General features: G+C 41.1%; 2 protein-coding genes across 9 annotated transcripts in view; one reads left to right on the forward strand and one right to left on the reverse strand.

The window, feature by feature from the left end:
- MRPS16 (mitochondrial ribosomal protein S16) overlaps positions 1–24,670 on the forward strand; it is a 320,729-nt gene that overhangs the window by 120,967 nt on the left and 175,092 nt on the right. The window lies entirely within an intron of this gene.
- On the reverse strand, positions 806–24,366 carry PER3 (period circadian regulator 3). Of its 8 annotated transcripts, none has more exons than XM_071449002.1 (21): positions 24,049–24,363; positions 22,820–22,971; positions 22,144–22,259; positions 21,134–21,335; positions 20,036–20,084; positions 18,177–18,319; positions 17,754–17,832; positions 17,063–17,169; positions 16,665–16,821; positions 15,707–15,812; positions 15,191–15,316; positions 14,533–14,659; positions 13,332–13,473; positions 12,597–12,724; positions 11,944–12,147; positions 11,071–11,322; positions 9,831–10,567; positions 8,562–8,727; positions 7,820–7,997; positions 7,036–7,186; positions 806–4,662 (listed from the first exon to the last, which is right to left on the reverse strand). In XM_071449002.1, exons 1-21 carry the CDS (start codon positions 24,234–24,236, stop codon positions 4,561–4,563), a joined length of 3,612 nt encoding a protein of 1,203 aa, XP_071305103.1. In that variant the 5' UTR covers positions 24,237–24,363; the 3' UTR covers positions 806–4,560. The 8 variants fall into 8 exon arrangements, 6 of the variants coding, with proteins under 6 accessions (XP_071305103.1, XP_071305102.1, XP_071305101.1 ...); XM_071449001.1 differs by having other exon boundaries at positions 7,820–8,000; XM_071449000.1 differs by having other exon boundaries at positions 15,707–15,836; positions 24,049–24,362.

Here is a 24,670-nt window from a genome sequence, read left to right on the forward strand (position 1 = left end):
AATGACCAAATAACCCTTTAAAAAAATCAATAAACCCTAAGTAATGATACATCCAATGTTACTTTCAAGATGCCTGTATTTCAAGACACTGCATCACTTACCTCATCAGAAGCAGTTCAGTTATGTACTTTTCTAAGATTACTTCTTTCTTTTCCAATTTCAGTATGATGCTACTTTTGTTCTGTACCTTGTACTCCCTGCAGTGATTCTGCCTTTCTCCTGCAGGCTTCTTTCAGCACTATCAATCATATCTCTCTGTTATGTCCCTTAAAGCAGAAAAAGATGAACAAATTGTTACTCTGCAATTAGTTAAGAACTTCCCTGCTCTATGAGACATGTTCATGAATTAAACCTATGATTTTTTTTCTCTGTACTTCCTCTAGAACAAAAATTTTTAGAAAAGTCACACAGACAGAAGCTTTAAGTCTTGCATGCCAAATCCCAGCAGTTTAGAAATACAGATATAATATTTCACACACAAAAAGTCCTTACCCTTGTGGGATGCAGTTAGAGCCAAATCCCAGCAGTTTAGAAATCCAGATATAATATTTCACACACAAAAAGTCCTTACCCTTGTGGGATGCAGTCAGAAAACAAAGAGCATATCCTGGAGTTGGTAAGGTGGAGTGTGACTGAAAAAAACAAACAACTACAGAACCCCTCAACAAAACAGCATCAATGGCCACAAAATGGCCATTTTCACTGTACCCCCAACCCATGTACAAGCAAAAAAGGTATTGAGGGTTCTGCTAAAAGTATATTTTCTACACATTGCCAAGAGCAAAATAAACACACATTTGAACAGTTGTTTGCAGCATATTTTTCAGGTTTATTTATAAAATCAGATGCTCCTTTAAAGTGTACAGTTAAAATCACAACTGTAAATTCAACCACAGCTGAATATTGTTTCAATAAAATACTCCTACCAACTGATGTAAAAATTCATTCAATTGTGATTCAAAACTGGATTCAGCTGGAAGATAAACTTACCAATACATTATTCATTCAGCAAGTATCTACCACACTGTAAAAATACATGAGGGTCCCTTCTGTTCATAGCAATGCCATGAAAATATCTGCACAACAACTCATCTTTTAAAAACATAATTCTACATTTATGAATACAACAACAACAACAAAAAAAAAATCGCCAGTGAAATCCTCTGAGGGTTTCCAAACTGCTGACACCCCCACAGGGGGCAGTAACTGCATCAGTGCTGTACCAGCATGTTTTCCCTCTGACCACTAAATAAGTGATTTTTCCAAGCAGCTCTAAACTGTCTGCAACATTTTGCCAGGCAAAACAAAGCCACAGAAACAAAACAGCAGGTGCAAATCCAGCTGCAACACTCCCTCCACTGGCCTTTCTGATCAGAAGTGCATCTTGCTGTGATCACTCCAGCACACTACAGAGACTGAAAGATGAGTACAAGCTGAAGTAAAAACTGCCAGTTCCTGAAAACTTATGGAAATGAGGTCAAAGGCTTGATAAGGCATTTCATTGCAAGATGAAGTTGTGGTTCTAGCAGGGTAAAGAGTGCCTTGGGAAAGTTTGGGGTTTCTTTATCCTAAGGGGATAAAACCTGCTGATTTCGCAGCCAAGTCTGTTTGATTTTTGGGCAAATAATTGTCTTATCATCACACAGGGCACTGATTGATCTGTTCATTCCTCTCACATTGTTCTCCTACACCATAATTTTTTCCATAACCCAGGAAATGTGCAGCCCCAGAGAAGGGATCCTGCACCTAAGATTTAGCCAGGATTACAAACTTGGAATTCAAATTCCTAGGCACATGAATTTTCATTATATATGGCCAGAGGGTCTGTGGTATTCACAGCAATTAAAAAACTCTCTGGGCTGTTGCTCAGTGATTCTACTGGGCACAAATTCACAGCAGCAGGTGGTACAAGAAGGGTTAACATCCTTAAACAAGAAACACAGGTAACATGATCAGGTTTCTACCTACAGAATCTTGATCACTTGTAGCAAAGACAGCACAGGATACAGCAAGTGAAGACTCCCAGATTTTACTCCTGAATTTGGAATAAACTGTGGGTATGCAGCTTTGTGTCTCTGCCTCTTTTTATACAGCTGGGATAATAACAGTCATCTTTTTGACATGTTCATGGACCTATGGATCAAAAGCATTATTCAAGTGTTAGGTACATATTGCCATTCTCCTGAACTGTCTCACTGTTTTACAAGAGATGACATAACATGTCTGCCTGCTAAGACATTGCAAATCAGCTCATTTTCATACTTGGGAAATGAACAAAACTTTCAAACTCAGGAAATAAAAATAATGTACACAAAAGAGTCTACTGTTATCATAACTTTCTTTCTGGCTTAGGGTTCCAAGCAATTTTGAAGGAGACAGCTGTCCTTACCTGATATATTCAATTTAATCTATTTCACTAAATCTCAAAATGCATTGAAGCAATCATTTTAATTTAAGCACAGCTAAGTAGAATGAATTCTAGTGAATAAGTCTAATTTGACAGATAAGTTAATTAAGAAGCTTCCCAATCAAGAAAGAACCCTTACACAAAGTATCTGATCACGTTTTAGAGCAAATATTTTAGGCAGTGTGCTTATAAAGCAGATTAGCATGTTAGGAAAATGCTGTAAAAAGACTAGGAAAGGTGTAAGATATTGCCCACATCTTCCTACTTGAATACATGACCTGCTACATGTAAACACCTACTGAAGTCTCTTATTTCAAGAGGTGTTTGAAATTTGAACACAAGCAGTACTGAGGATGTGTGGACCTCTGCTGATTTACAACACGAGAAAAAAAACAAGCTGAAAACTCTGAAAGACAAAGAAACGTAGTTTAAGAATAAATAGAAACCAACAGGTATAAACAGAGCAGGCAAAAACACTGAAAAAACCCCAAATCCAGAAAAAGAACTCTGCCTGAGTCAAATTAGCCTTGAAAACTCAAAATTCTGTAAAAATAACTTTCCTTAAAATAAACTTTAACAAGAAAGATTGTCACTGGATTGACTTTTACAAGTAAAGAAACCTTTAGATAAATATATTTTTCCTTCAATGACCTGCAGATCACAGTATTTTACTTGAAGCTTACCAGTAACTGAAATAAGAGAAATGAAAATATTTCACACAGCAGCAAAAGGACTACACAGAACAAAAGGGTAAATAACATGTTACATTCTTAAACTCTTTGCTGAGAAAGCTAAGGTGATTAATAACATCACAAGGAAAATCTGATTACATCCAGCCTTTGATAAACAGAGGGGAAATCAGACAAAATTTACGAAGTTTTCAGCCAAGCATGTCCTGTTTGAAGAGCACTTTGAGACAATAATAAGAACAAGTCCTTTTACATACTGGCAGTGGTTACCATGTTCTGAACTACAAACTCCTTTTTCATCCATGGATTTCAACAGCCAGAGATTCCATTACAATGAAAGAGGTTAAATCTTATGCAGGAAGTCAACAGTGCTAAGAAATAATGAATATGTGGTTTGATGCTCAAGTTTAGCTCCACAACATGTGAGTTTTGAAAGCAGAAATGAAATGAATTCTTTTTGGTTTTGGCATCACCACAACAAAAACAAATCAGAGAAACTGCTTAAATAATTTCCTATTTGTTATGTCTGGATTCAACTCCTCTAACCACTCAACAAGAAAACATTAAGATACAAACCCACCTTTTATCTTAGATTACATGTAACTACTTTAATTGATAACTACTTGCCTTGAGAGAGAAAATCTTCCATGGGTCTGTTTTTAAAAAGCAGAGCCTGTGGATTGATACTTTTGGGTTGGTTGGGGTTTTTTTAATTGCTGTATGTAATTCAATCTCTGGTGTACTTGCAAACCAGTTATCCTTAATTAATTTATATATCTGTCTTGATAAACACAGCTTTAAAATCAAAAGCTGTAAAACAACTTGACTCCAAAACACACATCACAAAAAACATAGGGAATAATTTGCTTTTTTCCACTTCAGTTTACTTCTTTTCAATGGGCACAAGCTGGCAAAAGGCATTTAATGTAGAATAACCCAGCCAGTTCCAGCTGCTCTTTAAAAAGCTCACCGGATTCTCAAACCAGCTACATCAATTCCAGAGCCTCAGAATATTTGGATCTTTAGTTTAGACCTTTAAATATTGAACAAAAATGAAGAGTACTGTAGCTGGGCTTCAATACATCCACCTTGCAGAGTAAACATGCTCTGATCAGTAGGTTCATCACCACAGGTTGTTAAACACTGCATCTTTTCACACTTACTTGCTAACTTCAAAAGAACAAACACCCAAACCAAAAAAAATCTTTGTGTTTTGCTCATCATTGAGCAGTTAAAGGTTACAAACATAACCCATTCCATGAGGTCAGAAAGTGAAAGAGCCTCCCACTGAAAGATTGTCCTCAGAGTCATGCCAGGAGTGGAGGGGTGGAGGAGGGAGATGGAATTGCATGTGTGACTGCTCATGTTGGTAAGAGGTGGCCATGGAGATCATGGAGCAAAGCCAGAGGAGGGAACAGGGTGGCAATGGCACCCAGCAGTGGCACTGGCACAGGGCTGATGTCCTCAGTGTGGCAGGTCTGGAGGTGGCTCTCCCTTGTTCTCCATGCTGTCATCAGCCACTGCAGCCTCACAGCTTCCTTCCCTGCTGTCACACGTAACACAGCCCTTTGGAAAGGAGCAAGAAATAGAAATTTAAACTCTTTTTATGAGTATATTTCAAAGGGTCAAACCCTATGGAATGATACATTGCAATCTCTTGAAACCTCTCACCAGTGGGGTGAGACCTCTCTAAAAGCAGAGATTAATTATACACCTGCCATTGACCTTGCTTCAGAGACCAGTTAATTTGGTTAGTGGAACATGCAGTTCTACCTTGGGAAAAAAAAGGCATGTGACTTTCTTCTTGAATTTCTTCTTTTAAAGAAATTTCTTCTGAAATGATAGACCTTATCATTCTCCTTCTTGAATTTGAAGACCTTATCATTCAGCTTTATAAGCAAGCTCCTTATTGAAGATTTGGACTGCAGCCTGAACAGCAACAACACTAACATAAACAGCTGAAATGCCTGAGTGCATTGATATTTTTTTGTTCTTGATATTGATATTTTCTCGTTCTTCTGTTTAGAAACTATGTTTCGATATTGTACCATTTTGTACAATATTGAAACAAACTCTCCAAACAGAAGTTCTGTATTTCTTGCTGCTGTCAGAAGCCTGGTTGTATTTGCACAATCACAATCTGCACTAGAAAACACAACTTCCTGCTTAGGAACAGTTTCAGAACCTTAGACAGAAAATAGTGATATTTGCATACCAATGCATTTCCGAACATCTGAGGTTATAAACATTCAACAGAATTTTCTACACAATCACTGGACCTAATTTTGCTATCTGAATCAAACACAGAGTTCTTAACTCTCGGTCCCTCTGGGAGCCTCTCAGGAACCCTGGGCCAGTCCCGAGTCGGCAGACACCAGGGGGCAGCCCCGACACGGCCGACAGCGGGGAGACACTCACTGTGCCCTGAGAGTACTGAGGGCACCTGGGCTGGGGGGAAACACTCTCTGTGTGTGCCCCGAGGGTGCTGAGGGCACCTGGGCTGGGGGGAGACACTGTCTGTGTGTGCCCCGAGGGTACTGAGGGCACCTGGGCTGGGGGGAGACACTCTCTGTGTGTGCCCCGAGGGTGCTGAGGGCACCTGGGCTGGGGGGAGACACTCTCTGTGTGTGCCCCGAGGGTGCTGAGGGCACCTGGGCTGGGGGGGAGGCACTCTCTGTGCCCCGAGGGTACTGAGGGCACCTGGGCTGGTTGTCTTTGCAGCAGAAGAGACACCAGAGACATCGGTAGAAGAGAAAGGGCCGACTCTTAGCAGGGGTTAATCCAAGGTTTTATTAGGAGTCCCAAAGGAGCTCCTGCACCTCAGGGACCCTCCTGCTGAGAGCCCCGGGAGATGTGCCAAGGTTACATTTAAAGGGAGGTGGAAACCGACAGTAGAGAACACCCTACCAACCATTAAGTGACCCTAAGGGATGGGCACTGGGGGATGGACATTTAGGACAGTGTATGGGGCAAGGCTGGGGGGGCTGACCCCGAGCCTCTGGACAATCACTCGACGACTTGGACCAAAACTTCTGCATGGAGGGGATGGGATCTGAGTGATTGACAGAGAGCCAGGGTGGGGGTTTGGGGATGATCTCATCCCAGGAGAGGGAAAACAGGTAAAAGGAGAGGGGTACAGTTTGGGATAAACCATTTGGGAAAAATATGGGAATACAAAACAAAACTACTTCAAAGTATTACAAAATATAAAAACACACTACAACACTTAACCACAACAGGACAAATGTTATCAATGAGGTATTAGAGAAACAAAGACTAGTTTTCTAGTTTTGTTCCATAGCCAAGGACATACATGTCTCAGTTTTTCTTCTCTAAGAATAAATACCACATCTCAGAACACCACATTTCACAATCCCAGTCCAACATGCAGTACTAAAACAGACAAGAGATTTTTCTGGTACAGAAGTGCATTAACACAGCCTTAAAATTTTCTGTACAACTCAACACTGAAGCTCTAAGTCTTTGTGGGAATAGATCTGTCTTGCCATTCTCCATAGTACCTGGAAGCCCTTTAAACTGATTAAGACATTCTCTAACACACATCAAGGCAAACCAGAAGCAGATTAGCAGAGTGCCCAAGAGTTGTACCAGCTAAAATAATGAAGTATAAGATTGAATGAACACACCTACAAAAAACTGGCTATTTTTGTGTTTCTTACAATACACCTGGACCCTCCTCTGTGACTGAGCATTCTTCAGCTTCCTGAACACATCTGATCTAATTTTTACTGATATCCCAGCGTTACATGCCATTCAATTATAGCAACAATTTTATATGAAAAAGAGCAGAAGGACTTAATACCAAGAGAAAAAACCAACTCTAGATGCCTTACAGGAGATCATGGCACTGTAGGGTGGCCCTGGCTGGAAATGCCTGGGCTGGCCAAGGCAGGAGGGACCTGCAGCTCCTTTCCTCACCTGGGTGCTGATTTGCAGGGGCACAGTCTGGGTCCTGATCCACGAGTGCACCTCTGCAAGCTCCTTCTTCTGCCCATCTGTGAACCAAGGCTGCTGCTTCTGCATGACTGCCAGCTTCTCCAGATCCTGCTTTAGAACTTCCTCTTTGATTCTGCAGGGAAGAGACACCTGTGAGCACAGCTGTGCTACACAAGCAAGGCAGGCACTGATTTTGTGAGAGTCTCTACACCACAATCCATGGCTGAAGCCCAGACAGCATCAGCTGCTGAAAGGGAACTGTACTTCATACCTTATTTGCTTTGTAAGGTTGCTTTCAACACTGGGCTCACATTCTGGGGTTTGCTTGCTGTTGGTTTTGTTGGAAGTTTTTGGTAATGGTGTAGATTTTTTTTGTTTTATGGCTTTATGTGATGCTTTTAAAAATCTGGAATCCAATTACAAATTTGATATATATATATAAGCTAATTACAAGCAACTTGCAAATAACCTGTAGTTTTACCCCTTTACGCATTCAAAGTACAGGACAATAATATTAATTGTCCTGTACCAATCCCATTAATACTTCAGCAAAAAAGATTACATGTTACCTTATTTTAATAGACAGGGGAATGTGAAAAAAGTAGACAAAAGTAAGTAAATAGCCGGGCCTAAACTGCACAAAAAAATCTAAGACACCTTCTTGAAGTTTCATTGGTACATGTGCTGTTTCCACAGTCTCACTTTAATCCTATAGTCCCATGCACAATTCCAATCTACATGTCAGAAATTGTTGATGTTTTCCAACCTGTTTGGCATTTGGTAATTCATTAGAAATCTCTCAGGTGTGTGATCCATCTTCACCCAGGCTGACTCATGCTTCGATTTATAAGCTGTCCCTTTTTCTTCTGCTTCCTGATTCTCCTCTTCTTTGGAAGCTCCAGAAGAATAATTACTGGCAAAATACTTGCTGCTTTTCCCACCACCTGCTGAGAATGACCATTAAAAAAAAAAAAAAAAAAGGCAGATGCCTGGAAAATCCCAGTAATTCAGCACAAGTACACCACCCCCAGTGTATTCTTGCAAGCTAATTCTGTAATACAAACACAGGTATTCCCCAATGATTGCTCTAGCAATTACTACCTATTGAGAATTCAAAGATAAAATGCATTGTCTCAAATTATTCAAGATCTTCAAAGCTCTTTTCACTTTTCTCAAAATTAATTGGCTCAACTTCTCTGCTTCTGAGAGGTCCTGCTCTGGGCAGATTCGCCTTTGGCCAAGTAAGATGTAAAGTAGTATCTAATGCAGACAAAAGTGATAATGAGAAAAATGAAGAGTGACTTCCAGGTTAAAGGAACAGCTTCTTAGACTCACATTTCCAACTAGAGTGACTGAAACAAACTTGGCTTCAAGCACTGAAAGGTGATGAGAAGTAAAGGCCATGGATTTTCTTACATGGATTTCCCATTCCCACTATAGTATCCTGCTATTAATTCTATGTTAGCAACCCATCTAGCACCAAATACCTAAATCTTGGGCCTCCCTACCTGTGCCATGACCAGAAGTCTCGTTGAAGCTAGAGCCTAAAGAACCAGATAAAGCTGATCCACTGCCTGATGCTGCTGAGCCTGAACCCAACTGTGAGTCCTTGTACAACGAGCAGTCAGGAAATTCAAGAGCAGCAGTTTTACCATTATCTTCTGGATCATTATCCTGGAGACAAAAAGCAGATCCAACATATCCACAGAAGTTACATTTAAGTATGCAAAAGGAAACTCATGCAGTTATTGCATTTGTCACATGTTGACCAAGTTCTCCTATCAATTCAACAGGTTTGGAGGTTTTAGCTCTGAAAATGAGTGGTGGTTTAGAACTCAGGATAACACTCTCATGGGTGAAAATCAACAAGCATCTGAACTCTAGTTTACTGGTTTCTGCTGTAGATCCTTCCCCAATTTGTCAGGATATTGTATGGATGCACAGAGTTAACAATTTCTGCTGACAAGAGAGGAGTCAGTTCCCTTCACATCCTGTTGGATGGCATGAAGCAGCCATACACATCAAGCAAAGGTGCACTACAGGGAAAATGGGAGTCTTCCCCTGATTCACTATGCGAAGCAACTGCTTCAGCAGCTCCAGGTACACCAGCTCCCCTTTCAGGACCCTACCCTGCAGTTTCAGCTGCTCCAGCCTTTCCAGCCCAATCTGGATTCAGGAGGCAACATTTTTTTCCTTGCCTGCAGAGCTCAGATTCCTGCCTCAGTTTACCGCGGAAGTTGGAGAGGCCTTTTCTATGCCCATGTATGGAAACCGACCCACACGGATCCCTGTTCTTCTTTCATTAGCTGCATCCCTGGGAGACAGAGGGAGTAATTAGAAAAATATCTTCCCTTTGTTTTGGTTCTCCACAGAGACTGTGGGACTGGGTGAAAAAGGATGCAAATTGCGCAGCACTAACCGAGTTCCACATGCATAAAAAGCCCCAAACCCCAAATTCTAGCTGACAGTTCCATTGAAAAGGCTGCTGCCAGAATGCTCAGCAGAAGCAGCTTGTGGCAGCCTAGACCAGAAGATCTCACATTTCTGTCATTTACTAAGTGCCCACACTGTACTGGTACAAGTTCCCATAAGCACAAGTATAAACTGCTTTCTCCACCTCCTGTGCTATTCATGACCTGCAGCCTACATAGCACAGCCAACAGAAAAAGCAGCTGACAAAATCTGTGTCCCTGACACACAGATCATCACCACTGGTTTGGTGACAGAACACTGTGAAAGTCACTTTCTCCTCTACCTGAAAAACCTTTGTTACTTACGTGTTTATTTTCTGCATGTGGCTTAACATCAGCACTAATGGAAAGCTCCATAGGTTTTGGCAGCTCTTCTTGAAGCAAATTCAGCTGAAGTGGGGAGCTGCTCCTTGAACTGCTCAGCAGCAGGGCCTGGTCACACTGGCCCTCTTGCTGGTCCTCCACAGATGAGTGAGGAGAGGCTGGAAAGGGCTGATCCACAGAGCATGGTGCTACAGGTGATGGAGCACAAGGAGGGGGTGCTGGAGGTAATGTGGTGCATGGATATGAAGAGGGGGGATAAACACACTGAGGGCCAGGGAGAAACACATGTTGAGGCATCTGAGCACACATGGGGAAACCCTGAAAAAATACAGCCATAAATGTGCCTATGTTTGGGGGATAAAAGACTGGGTATGACTGTGGTCCACAGCACAGCTGTGATGAGGACATGGACTGGGGTTGTGATGAGCGAAGGGCAAGCTGCTCTCCTCCAGAAGAGGCTGGAAAAGTAGACACTGGATTCAAATAGGCAGGAAATCCCACAGGAGGATGGACATTCAGACTGGAGGAGCTCAGATAGGACACTTCTGAGGGAGAGAACAACTGTTTCTGATTTGTTCTCTTCTCACATGGAAGACTATTTCTATTTTTACTAGAAGAGTGGCTATCTGAGCACTGTCTCTGAGGTTTCTGGCGCTTGAATTTTCCATGTTTTCCTTTTTTACAGTTAGCTGGGCTCATCTGCTTTGAAGGGGAATCACCTGAGGAAGAAAAATACACATATTCACTGAAATGAGAGAACCAGGAAAAAAGAGGAAAAAAAAGAAAAACAGCCAGATAAATGAGTATGGCTTAGCCAGAGAGCTGACTTTCCTCTGGATAATTCTTCCAGAAACCAGTGATGGATTTGCTGACATATCTACAGTATTTTTCTTCACGTCATCAATTTTCTTATCGATCACTTTGGCTTATCCCAATCAGATCTTTTACATTCTTTCAAGAGCAGGCAACAAACTACCTGGGATTTGCAGGCTTTATTGCAATAACTATCTGCTTTGTGAAAAGTCTAAGATAGCAAGACCCAAGACTGAGCAGACTTTCTGCATGGGCAATGCTGCTATCAAATCTTGGAAATCCAAAGGAAGCATTCTGTAAGCAGCCACAATAAGACACTGACAATTATACAAAGGAGAACCAGACTTCATGGTCAGGTTGGTCTTGTAAATCACCTAACAATTCTTTATTTCTCAAAGCTGCTGCCTACCTTGGCCATAGGAATGTCTGTTGTTACTTCCACTTCCTTGTTGAAGGTAAGTCCTAAACGGAGAGAGCAAGACCCTCTGTCTGAACTTGTCAACGTAGTTCTGCTCCTCCTTTTGAGTGTGGGCTGACAATGTCTCTTTTGTTAGCCCAACTGGCTTGAAGTCCTCAGGCAGCACTGTAAGACTCTGAGCATTCACAGGAGGCAGCTCAATTTGTTCACTTCCAACAGCAGCATCCTCCATTGTAGTCACTTCTTTGAAGGGGGAAGAAAACAAATCACTCTCTGCTCTGCCCTTCTGGTGTCAGCTACCACAAAACCCAGAGTGTTAAACAGAAAATCTCATCTGAGCTACTGAGCAAAGGCATGGGGAAAAAACACCCTTTCAACTCAAATATAGTAAAACTAACATCAACTGAGCAAATTCCTTTGCATGGTCTGGAAAACTTCAAATTCACTTTGAAGTTAGAGGCATGTCTTTCTTCATATTTTCTTAGTAAAATAGCAGCTACATACTTTTTTTTTTTTTTGCATCTTTCTGCATTAAAATGAAGTGACATTGGCCCCACAGTAATTTTTATTTGAATATTTATCCTCAATGGCCAAAAGCACATTGTTGTGTTTCAGGCATATACAATGAAGTTCAAGGGGAAAGGAAACAGTGTAGTCTGTTAAAACTATTTTACTAAAACACCATAAAAAACCTCCAGGCTCGAGTTTTTCTTCACAGCACCCTGAGAAGTACTTGAATATTTCACAATTCACATTCATTGAGGATGTATCTTAAATGAACAAAACTTTCTCACCGTGTACTTCAGGCTGGAAACATTGTGTAAATTGAAATATCAGTCAGTGTTTTGTGAGTGTGAACAGTACCTGATTCAGGGTGTGGGACATGCACTATAGTGCTGCTGTAGCTGCACTGGCTGGTGACAGATATGACACTTGGAGCCTTGTTGGACAGGGTCAGGTCTGCCAGAGGAGCTCCCACCATGCCTGAAGTTGTCTGGTCTTTCAGCGTCTCTTCCAGACCAGCAGATATTGGCGTGTGGGACTCAACTGCTGACAGCATAGCAGTATCTATTGGCAAATGACAAAGTTTCTACATGGAATTCCATTCCAAGCACTGTGCTCCCAATTCATCAAGTCTCACTGGTTCAGAAATAACCAGTAACTATGCAAACTATTAAATAAGACAGTTTTATATACTAAAAAAAGTATTTACATGCCAGTGCAATGTCAGCACATACTAAATGTGGCATAAACTGAGTGAGCAACAGAAGGTTCATTTAACAACAACAACAAACAAGAGTTCTTTTGATGCATTCAAAGACTTAACATTTTAGCTTATGTTTAACTGGGAGATCTAGGCAATTTAGGCAAATATTTACTAAATATTTACTAAAATACTGTTAGCAACACAACAGTTTGAAAAGTGGACAAACTCTGGAACACACAAAAGTGACATATAAAAAAATTCCAATCAGTTTTTGTGGTTCTAATATGATGGTCAGTACACTTTGTGTTACCTTCCAATGCCCTGACTTCCTGCTGACTTTGCTGGACTTGTTTGTCATCTTCTGAAGATGACGATGATGTATTTGCAGAAGATTTACATTTCCTTTTCAATGCTGGAATACTGCAGCTCTCTAGATATCTGAAATGAAAGCATATCACAGGAAGCTCTCTCTACTTTGGGGGGTGTTTTTCTCCATTTGGAGAGACAAACATTTGAACAATCCAAACTGGAGATCCAGAGGTTGTTAACTAGTATTTTAAATTCACTGCAGGAAGTGCTGGACACGTATCTGCTTTCCAAGGAGTATTTTAAATAAAATCTATCACTCTTTGAAGGGGGAAAAAAAAGAAAAAAGAAAGAAGATTACATTATCCACTGGGTTAAGAAATACTGACATTTTATAAATTATATCAACTTTCTGTTTTATATGGATGTTCTCACAGTGTGTAATGAGAAGACACAGACATATTAGGATCATCAAAATTCACTTAAATTCATATTGCACCAATGACAGATGTCAACAAATAGTTACAAACAGAATCTTAGGTCCTAAACTTTTCATTACTGTGTAATTCGGATTGGGCAATCCATCCCAATGCTCAGAGAGGCAGAAAACTTTACAAACAATCCCAAATTTATCTCACAACTCAGATGCCAGTTTAAGGCCAATGCAAACTGCTTGGATATTTACTTTCTACCAATTAATCTTAAACTTGTATCACTAAAATTTTTCATAGTTTCATACCTGATGATACTATCAACACAATTGATCTGCTGATAGGAAGGAACATGTGGAGTCTTCTTTGGATCATCATAAAATGCATTGCCTGGTTCTGTGCCATCCCCTCTCAGAGTCTGAAGAAAACAGGAAGCAGGGTGCCTCTTCCCTGGAACAGAGAAAGCCTTTAAATATTCCTGTCAAGGGCATCTAAACACTACCCTCACACAGATATATATATTTATTTTTATATATATATATACACACACACACACACAGAGGTAACTATTGGAATCCACATAATGATACAAGGACCTGTGGCCTATGACAGCATAGCTCCCATTATGAAGTTATTCTGCATTTTTATCTCTATGTATATGTTTTGAGGCACAGGAAGAAGAGGGAGAAAGATACCTGAAAAAAGCCAATCCCCCCCCCCCAAACATCCATTCAAAAAAGCAAACACAAAGAAAACAGCATATAAAACCCCCTGCATTTAAGTTGCAAATAAAGCCACAATTAACATTACTCTTCTTTTGATTTATACATCACAGAATCCAACCCATTATTTAACAGTAATTCACAATTTTATATACCATGAATACACTGGCCAGAGTCCTATTAATATTGACAGTACAGTCCTCTAGGACAACACCAGCAGTTAACTTTACCAGAGAGTATCACAGAGCAGAATGCTTTAATACAGATGCCTTTGATATTTGAGGGAACATCCAGGTTTCTCCATACATTTGTGCTACATACAAACTGCAAATTATGTGCATTAATATAACATTAAGCCTCAGTAACTAAATCCCTGCTTCAGTGGGAAATAGGGCCATATTGTCCAGCCCATGATCATTTCTAGGAGCTCACATATGAGTAACCAAGGGAGCTTCTACACTACTTGCTACAAGCACATGTGCATTTTCACTAGAAAATATTAAAGTATAAAAAAGAAGTTTGTTAACCTAGAAAGAGACAGATATGTTCCTCCACATTTCAAGGAGGAGTTAAAAAGTTATTGCATCTGCTGAGGTTATTTTTAGAGATGTGTTGGGGGGAGGGTGGGGAGCTTATGTCTGGGTTTTAAACAAAACAAACCTCATGTCTAAGCCATGCTAAAAAAGGCTATCTAAAGTTCTCCAGCATAACATCAGGTAGCCAAACTCATGGCTGCAGATCTACAGGAGTTCATGTTACCTTAAGCACCATAACTACATTAACTTACCTCCCAAAACTTCTGAGCTCACAGCCTGTTCATTTGCATTCTGTGGCTTGCTCCTCGATGCAATGTACAGCTGCTGCCCCAGGTTCTTTATTCTGTTGACATCTGCACAAACTTGTTGCAATGTCATCTTGAGACACACAAAAAATGCAAAGTCAGAATAAAATGAGCACAAAGAGGCCACAGGAGCTGACTTGGGTATTTGTATTCTTCAAATTGAAAGGGAGCAGACTATCAACCTAAGCCTGGTATCTATTGGTATTTGTAAGCTTAATTAATCCAATTATCATGGTTAATTTAAGCAAATTAACTATGATAAAGCTCAAACAGCCTCAGCATTTGAATGTTTTAATACCCATGCCAAGCACTGAACGTGAGAATAAGCTGATGACTTATTCATCAGGAGCCTCACAAGGAAATAAGGTATTTGCAATGCTTGTTTTAGGACAGCACTACTTCCACTCTTCCACAGCAGTGAGCAAAATTAAGAGCAAAACCCAAAAGCCAGCACTCTGTAATTAACCAATTTAGCCTGAACATGGCTTTATTCTTCCCATGTCAGTAAAATTCATGATGAGAATTTTACATGTACACAGTAAACATTTTAATTTTTACAGGTGTAGTTTCACTATTCTGCAGGCAGTGACACATTTAGACTTACTGGTTCCTGTGTTTCCTCTGCACAGTTCCCATTGGAGTCACTTGAAGATGCTATGCTGATGTAGTGCTCATAAGAACCACTGCTTCCAAGGCTTCCATAACCACTGGAAACATTGCTGTGAACTGGCTGTATGAGAGGAAAAAAAATTTAAAAATCATCCTCTGAGAGAACAAAGTGAAGGAAACAACATACTTTGCAACACAGAACTTCAAATAAACAAAGACAATCAAGTGAAAAGTCAGTATTCTGTCTGGGCTCTACCACTTGCTTATGAAGAATTCTCTACCATGCTTCAAACTGTTTCAAGATGCAGATTTAACTTTCAACATAAAGACTTGGCAAAAAAGTCAAACTGATTTTTTTTTTTGTAATGAGGTGGACCTGTATTTATGTAGAAATTTCCTTTCAGACCTCTTAAAAGACCATCCTCAAAACAGCCCACTAATCAGACTCAAGTTTCTTTAGCCTTCACTTAAAAGGTCAGCCTGTGTTCTGAAATTCTTTTGCCTTCTTTACCTGCAGAAGCAGTTTGTAAATTTGTCCTTGCAATTCTCTTATCTCTTTCTCCACGCTGCTGGTTTCTTTACTTCTTGGGGCAAAGACATCTTCATTCAGAGGGCTTCTGGAGAGAGCCAACAGCATTTCACTGTTCATTTTCATTTGATGAAGAAAAGATAGCTACAAACACTTAGAACAGATTCTTAATTGATTTTTGATTATTTTGACTGTTCTGCTGAGTCAACACAGAGGAATGTCATCTGTCCCCAGAGCTGCTCTGAGCAGGGAAGCTCCAAGGAAGCCAATACAGCAGCAGAAACACCAGTTAAAGCTGACATCACCCCTCTGTCTCCTTCACTCAGAAGGCAAACTCATACCCTGTAAAATCTTGTATAAAAGATCACTTTGCAAAGTCAGAAGGCCATTCACAAAAGCCATTTTCTCTAAGAGAAATCAGGTAAGAAGGCAGACAATCACATTTTCAAATTTCCTGAAAACTTAGGAGAAACATCAGAAAAAATAACTCGTATGTTCAATACTAAATGCATTTTAAAAAGATATTGCTTGGTAAATATTTAAATGCTGTATCAAGTAAATATGCCAAAAGGCGGCCAATTATTGGGTTTTTCTGGCGAGCATGAATTAATTTTCGATAATTATTTGTTAAAGTGATTAATTTTATGCTGCTTTTTAGCTTTGACTCATCTAAAACTGGCACTTTAATTTGGACATCAACTATATGCAAAAACCTGCTAAAATAAAAAGGTAGCTTTGCCTTTGACTTCAAAGTAATTCACTTATTTTCACACTTAAACAAGACTAATGCTGTTCTAAAGGAATGGTGTGAAGACAGATGCAAGGCTGTTGTCACATCAGCAAGAGCAAATTATGTCCCTAGTTCAGTACTTAGACTGTTCTATTTTGCAGAGTAATCAATGAAAAGTTCTTTATTTGATCAATTCCACAACTGACTTACGTGCGGACTTTGTGGCGGCCAATGATGAACACAACTTTCCTGCTCCAAGGATTCACAAAACTGGACCAGCTGGTGTCCAGTATGACATAATCCCCATTTTGAGTACAAAATCTAATAGGTAAATGCTCAAAAGGGGGCTGGCCAGCAAATTTCAGTACTGGAAGAAAAACATAATCAAGAAAGAAGGTTTAGCTTACATTGTGACAGTAGTGCAAGCACAAACATGACTGGGGTTCTTAGAATTTTGGGATTGAATTCACTTTGATCTCAAACTGACTGCATGAGTTAATTAGTTAATTTTTATCTAGATGGCAAATCAGTCACATGTCAAGCAACATGATAAAGGAATGACAAAGAATCATAAAACCAACAGAAATTCCTCTAAAAGCAGCTCTTACTTTTCCGGTGAATAGTGATCATCAAGGGACGATCTTCCGGGTGCAAATACATCAGTATGGATGTTCCAATTAAATCCTGAGGTAAGTAACCCAACAAAGGCACTGCTCTGAAAGCCAGACATGATCACAGGTTATAAGAACATTTTGACTATTCCCATCCTTAACCCTTTGCTGATCAGTGAAGTGCCCATGCACAATCTACAGTGAAATCAACTAAAGCAACAGAACATTTCCCAACCCATCCCATAATCCTGCACTGTAATACTGACACATAAATACCAATGACAAACATTTCTGTGCCTGGAGATTTAACAGATATTCACATTTGCAGGCAGTTTTGTTTACATGCAATGGGAAAAGAAATGTACCTTGAAGACAATGGGTCATAGGCACATTATCAGTAATTATGCTCATTTTCCACTGTTGATGCTACCACAGCTCCCTATTGCCCTGGATAAGGAAAAGTGATTGCAGTTCTGTTTAATATGTGTTCTAAACTAACAAAAGAGATTACATCTGTGGAGTGTGAAATGCTTTCCATGAGTGGACTAACACAAAAGTGTTGGGTTTCATTACATATTGCCAGCTGCACAGTACAACTACTTTACTTGGGTCTCCAGCTGCATCACTTAATTATTTTTTCTACCTCTCCATAAATACCTCACAGGTCTTAAAAACTCAAATCTCTCACCTGTCATCTATGTCCAGAAAAACACATCCAGGGGTGTGTGTGGTGGTGAATATTCTTTTATCCATAGGAATTCGAGGAGCTAATAGAAACAAAATATGCACTAAGACAGAAAACTTGGGCATTTACTGGTTCCTAAACTTTATAATTGTTTGCTGCTTTCTAACCAGTAACTCATAGAAACATTACATATTTTTAGGTACTACAGACTTCTCCCAAAAATAAAAATAACAAGTAGAAGTGAAATGCTTTGGAGCCTGGCAAAGGCAGCACAGATATTCTGGATTTGCATGCATGCACACACAAGCTACAACTTACACAGGTGAGACTACCCAAGCACAGGCTCTAAACAAAGGAAAAAGACTTTCATACACTGCATTTTTCTGTTAGTTTGGATATTTTTCCTACTGGAAGCTCCTGACTTGCCTTCATATCCAGAGTGGATTTTCTCAGCCAAAGCCAAGCAGCAGGACTCTGCATCCACATGGACAGAAGTGCACACGTGCACCAAGTATGGGGTGATTCTGAAGGGGTAACAACGTGCTTCTTGTTCTTGATCCTTCCCACCCCTGAGGAAAAGCAAAAGGGATTAACACCATGCTTTCAAGGCTCTCATACTGTGTGCCAGGGTTAGAGCCCTGCCCAGAGAAGTTATGCTGAGCACAAACCCAAATAATCAGCTCCTGTGCACACTCCTTTGAGATCCAAGGGCAACACACTCAGCAACACTGAAGTTAAGTAGATGTTTTGTCTCCAACACTTACATTTGGAGACTGTTTAGAAATATTCCTATTCTAATGGTTAAAGATTACCTTTTAATTCCCAGGTCTATCTACAAAACCCACTCATTCAGTTTTGTGCTCTCCTTCAAGCTAAACAGTTCTTTTTCTGCTTGTTGTTTATTCTGTACCATTTTTAGGAAAAAAGAAATTCAACGATCTGTCTCCTTCAAGGTTAGTTTCCATAAAGCTATGTAAGAAAGATGCTCCAGACTTGGTGCATTGTTGTTCTTTGATATCTTCCATAAGAATTTGTCTTCCTAGAATGTTTTTGAACTGCAGCAACACACAACATTCTTGATGACATCTTGACCACAGCTTTGCAACAGCTGTGGTAACAATTTGCACTTTCTATTGCAAGTGCTTTTCCACCTGTTATAATTTCAATATTGTACCCAGCTCTTACAGAAAGAACTGAGTTACATTTTTGAAGATTATCATTTACACTGAAAGTTACTTTCTTATTGCACACTTAGTTTTCTAAAATGTTTCTAGAGAGAAGCAAGTAAAGTGAGTGTCATAAAAACTACTTCTGACACTTCTGTCTTTGGGAAAACAAAAGATACAAATGGAAATTGGATACAGCAGAAGTCTAACTCATAAAAAACCATTTTCTCACTTAAGCCTAGAGTGTGTGCTTGTGAAAAAATATTTTTACTCATAAAGCCAACATAATCAAAAAGATCTGTTACATAAGGGAAGCAGAGACAGATGTTGTACAAAATCATGGAGAAAAACTGTTATAAAATGTTTATATATCCAAGGAACAGCTCCCTAACAATGCTATCTGTCCTGCTATATTCATTTCAGGTACCCTTACACAATTCAAGAGACAAAGGTGGTTTAAGAGCTAATGTTGTTGAAACACATGAATGAATCAATGATCAACTGAAAGATGGAGTAAGTGTCCTATCTGCTCAGAAGCAAACAGTTCTTACTGAAATCCAGAGATCACCTGAGTCTGGGACAGAACTGCACTGAAGATTGAAAGCCAATCTCAATTTTTTCCCTCTTTTAGCTCTAAGATTAGTCAGGTACTAAGCAACAAACAGCATTCACAGCAAGTCAGGCTTCACAAGCCTCAGGAGTCAGGCTTCACAGTGGGACTTAGGTGACTTGAGTTTCCATTAAGGCTTCTGCCCCAATCTCTCAGCAATCTTAATCTCAAAACACTTTTTGCCTCCACTCTCAAACAGTAAAAGGGGGGGTGTGGGGGCAGCAATTTTTCACAAGACCATTCTCCTGGATGGCAGTACTTAAGGAAACCAATAGGTCCAGGAGAAAAATGTATAAACAGTTTTCCTTCTGTCCCAGTGCAGGTTTATGCATCACTCTGGGCAAGATGGTCAAAATGTTCTACTGGATAGCAACATTAATCACAGAAAGCCCATTTTGTAATGGAGTTTCATGAGCTCACACTGGTCAGCTGTAACAATAGAACAGTTTCTGCTAGTACTGTACCCCTTGTCAGCCTTCACAAAAATAAAACTGTAACAATAAACTCACCTGATCCTGCAGAAAAAGGATTTCACCTGGGCATATTCATATGGAGAAGCTAATAAGATGAACACATTGGAAGTATCAGTTAATACCCTTAAAAAGGTCACACCTCTCAGAACTATGTTAAACTCTGCATTCTCCTGACTTTTTGAGCAACACTGAAGTTTCACAACCTACTCTTTATTAGCTACTGAATTGTCTGTTCAACAGTCTACTCCCACCTCAAATGTTATCTCTCCTTTCTCTAAGAGTGAGAGTCCACTCACTCTTAGAGAAATCACTGACCTGGAATTAAATTCACAGGAAATGTATATATAAAAAAAAAAAAAAAAAAGGAAACAAACAAATCAACCAACCAATCAACACACCAAAAAAACTTTCTGCAGTGCATCACTGGGAAAAGGAAAGGTGCTCTCTCCTGGCTTTATGAGCCAAGTACCAAAACTATATACAGGCAAGAAAGCCACAACTCCACTGGGGTGCCACTGCTCTGCTGGGTAGGCACATCACTGGCATCCAAGTTGTGGAATCCCTGGCATTCAAAACCTCCAGATGTCTCAGATCCTTTGATACCAAGGACTTTGGACTTCTCAGAACTGATGCCAGAACAGTCCCATGTCAAGGTGGGCCAAAGACACAGCCTTGGCTTGCAAGCTACATTTGAACTGCTCACAAATAACACAGGACTCAAAAGTCTCAGTTTAGACACATCCAGCACTAAATAGCAAATCAGCTTAAAACTTGGGTTTGATGAGCTGTGAGTGGACCATAAACACAAAGCACCTAAGCAACCATGAAGTGTAGATTAAACAACTTTAAGCTCACAATCAGACTTATTTTCTTTTCAAAAATCAGCAGTATTTGGAATGAGTAAGATGATACATGAAACAATGCAGTATGTGCCTTTTATTTACCCCAAGTAAGAGTTAAGTCTTCATGAGATTAGCTAGGACTGGTCCCACAGCCACTCCATTTCTCAAAGTGAAAAGGAACAAATGAGGCTGATGCACATTGGTAGCATAAGCATCTAAAATAACTACTCTGCCCTCATTCTGCAAAGACAGGAAGACACACAGAGCATTTACAAGCATTGCCATGTCCCACCTGTTTGACTTTCCATGTTCCAAAGGGGCAGGTGAGACTGGTCAGTGTGAGTGTAGAACACACTCACATCCTGAGGGACAAGCAGCTCCACAAACCGGGAGGAGTCCAACACTTTCTTCTTACAGTTCAGAATAGAGGCTGCCTGCTCAGAAATGTGCACTATGCGTCCAGACAGCAAAGAAAATACAGCCACAAACGTGTCCTGGAAAACAAACATTAAAGGCAATCATTGCCTGAAACACAGCAGTGAAAATGTAAGGATAAAAAGGAAAACAACCCCAAAACAAACAAACCTACCAAGCCCAAAGCACCACACACCACAACCCAAAGGTTCAAAGCTTTGTTGGGTAGTGTGTGATCCACTAAACTCTCCAGTGCTGCAGCAGTGTACTCAAGATTTACAAATGCTAATAAGACTGCATTAGTCTCCTCAAAACAGATTAATGCTTGTCTTTGCTCTGAATGACTGCTTATCACTTCACACACTCCTCCACAAATTTCAGAGGATTCACCACAATTCCACACACAAAAACATTCTGAGAGCTTTCCAATATTTTTTTGTATTTTTGATACATCATCCAACAGTACTGAATTTCAAGAAACACTTCTTTGTAAAGCAGAGTCAGAAAGCATAACATCTATTGCAAAACATGAAAAAAATTAAATGCAGAGTACAAATAGAAACAAAAAGTCCCTCAGAAATATGAATCTGATTGGTTTTAAATCCTTCTCTGTCTCAAGAGATTACTCTGCTGTAAATGAATTCTCAAACAGCTATTTGTTGCTTTTGGCCAAAAAAAAAAAAAATTAGTATTTCTGCACTCACTATTGTGGGGTACTGACACAGCAGAGATAAGATGTAATCTTGATTTATCTCAAAAAACTTGAAGGTCTGTCTGGCTAAAATTTAAAGGCCTTTCAATTTTACACATTCTATTCCTACAGAACAATGTTAGGAGACTATATTTAGTGAAATTGAATGAACTCCTTGAGTGTGCCTGAATTCTTACAGTGTTTTTTGGAGTGTGTTCAGATGCAACTGCCACCAACTCTTCTATGCTGTATGTCACCACATCTGCCTGAAACACTCTTCGGTCATTCAGAGCCTGGAAAAAGTCATTGTTTGCTAATTGGAAAAAAAAAAAAAACAAACAGAAAAAGCAAAACAAACACAAGGAAGTCAGTAAGGAGACTACTTTGAAAATATTTCTTACAGCCCTTGTACTTTTGTCATCTTTTTGGTGAAGTCCAAGGTGGGATGAGAAGGTCTGTGTAGTGACAAAGGGAAAAGGAATACTGATTATACTACTGGAGTAACCTCATTTTGTTACAGAATACAAGCATGAAGAAGCAGTACAATTTTAGCTACTTAGTTCTGTGGGAAAACACAAACTAACCAATAACTTTTCAAAGTAGGATGGGAATATCACTTTCTTAATATACATAAAAAGTTACTATTAGGCACCTCTTAGCTATGGGACTCTGAAGAAAAGAGAAGCAGTAGAGGGTATCTCAACAGAAGAGATAACACTGTTGCTTAACAAAAAAAAACTGGCAACAAAGCCACAGTGCTTCAGAAAGTCACCTGTTTGCAGGATAACCGGAATGCATTCTTTTAATCCTACTTGTTGCCAGACACATCTATGCAAACCATGCTGCTGTCATCCAGGTTTTCTCCACACGTACCTTGGACCTGCTGGACACACTGCAAGGCGTAGTTGAGAGCACTGATGGTGCTGGGTTTGTTAGAACTCCTTTTCTCCTCAGGCAAACACCTTTTCATTTCTTGGATCATCATCATCATATCTCTGTGAGACTGGCTCCAATTCAGCTGCTCGCTGTGAAACACAGGTTAAACTTCACCAGAGAACTCTGGTGTCGATTTTTTTACTACTACCCAATTAAAATTACTCTCTAAATCAACATTTTATGGGAATGGCTGCAGAGTCATGTAACATCCAGGAATGTCCTAATGCTCATTCACTAAATTTTCTGCTATATCTTTCTCACTTCCTTGCAATTGAAGTTTTTCTCCTCTACCTTCCTCTTTCCCAACTCCAGTGTCATGGATGGCAAAGTCACATTGAAACCACTCAGCTTGCTAAGATGCCTAGCAACTAAAAAGAAGATGATGTTTACTCTGGATTTTCTAAATAACACAGGTATTAAAATAATTAATAAATGCTGATTCTTGATCTCTCTAAGGTTTTTGAGCCTTGAAGGCTGTCCCTGGTTATAAGCATCTCAAGGAACCATGAGGTCCTCAAAATACACCTGATGCAAAGATTTCATGCCTCGTGACTTCAGAGTCTTCGTCATACTTTGTAACTGTTGACTTCAACAGCTGCAGAACGGTTAACAGATAAAATCTCCCTCTCCTTACATTCACTTATTTCACGGACTAAAAGACAAGCAGTCAATATCCTCAAACCACAGATTCTAATCCTACAGATGAGATACGAACCCCATTTTTTTAGTAACTCATTTCCAGTAGACAGTATCATTAGTACCGTACTCTTACTATAGAAATCATTACATAAGTGAGTATTGCGTGGTAACTTCACAAGCCTGTCCAACGCTGCATACATTAGAGCTCTTTAACTCTTTTTTAGATTAAAAAAATTAATTACTGAATTTCCGAACTCTCACGAAAAATGTTATTTCAGTAATAACAGTAATTCTGTTTTGGTACTGCTAAACAGACTTTAGCTGAAGTACACATCCAAGCTCCCCGAGGGTCGCTGACGGCTTAGCCGCTCCCAGGAGGCGGCACAGCTCACCGGAGCCCGAGCAGCTCCCGCTCACCGCACCTGCCCACGGCCCGTGACCGCCGAGCCCCGCAGCCACCGGGCCCGAGCAGCGGCCGGCCCCCGCTCCGCACGCCGAGCACCCACCCCCGCTCGCTGCCCGGGTACCTGTTGGTTTTCTTGCTGCCGGACTCGGGGCTGTGCAGCTCGGTCCCGCCGGGGCCGCTTCCCGCGCACGCCGCGCACCGAGCGCCCGCACCCCCCCCGGGCGCCGCCGCCGCCTCCCGGCCGGCCCCAGCCCAGGCTCGGGCCGCGCCGTGCTCCGCGCTGCCGCCTCGGCGCTCGCTCGCGTCCATCGCGGATCCGCTGAGCGCCACAGCACGGGGGGCATCGGCTGCCGCGGCACCGGGGCACGGCCGGACCCTCGGCCTGCGCTGCAGGCAGAGCACGCGCCGCCTCACGGGACGGTGGGAGGAGCGGCGCCCCCCCCGCCGCTCCCCACCGAGCCGAGTGGGCACCGGGGCCGGCTCCGCGCTCCCGCGCTGCTCCCCGCCGCGCGCCCCCTCAGCTCGCAGCTGCCCAGCGCCAGAGGGCCCGGCGGGCCTCCGCTTCGCCTTCCCGCCCCTCCGAGGCCGCGCCTCTCCCGCCGACCCCGGGCTGCGCCCGCTCCGGGCCGGGAGCGCCCTGAGGGGCCGCGCCCCCGCCCCGCGCCGTTACGTAACGCGGCGCACGCGGCGGCCCCGCTCCCACACACCCGCGCCACGTGCGCCGCGCCCCGCGGACAGAGGAG

The sequence above is a fragment of the Agelaius tricolor genome, unplaced genomic scaffold (assembly GCF_023055355.1).
Source record: "Agelaius tricolor isolate 1412-34295 unplaced genomic scaffold, bAgeTri1.0.p SCAF_28, whole genome shotgun sequence".
Taxonomy (NCBI): domain Eukaryota; kingdom Metazoa; phylum Chordata; class Aves; order Passeriformes; family Icteridae; genus Agelaius; species Agelaius tricolor.

Coding starts and splice junctions, on each gene's coding strand:
- PER3 (XM_071448998.1), bottom strand. CDS start 24,236: ATGGACGCGAGCGAGCGCCGAGGCGGCAGCGCGGAGCACGGCGCGGCC. Junction 8,728..9,830: donor CACATGCAGAAAATAAACAC/GTAAGTAACAAA, acceptor TTTTGTCTCCAG/GATAATGATCCAGAAGATAA. Junction 7,187..7,819: donor AATTACCAAATGCCAAACAG/GTTGGAAAACAT, acceptor TCTTCCCTGCAG/AATCAAAGAGGAAGTTCTAA.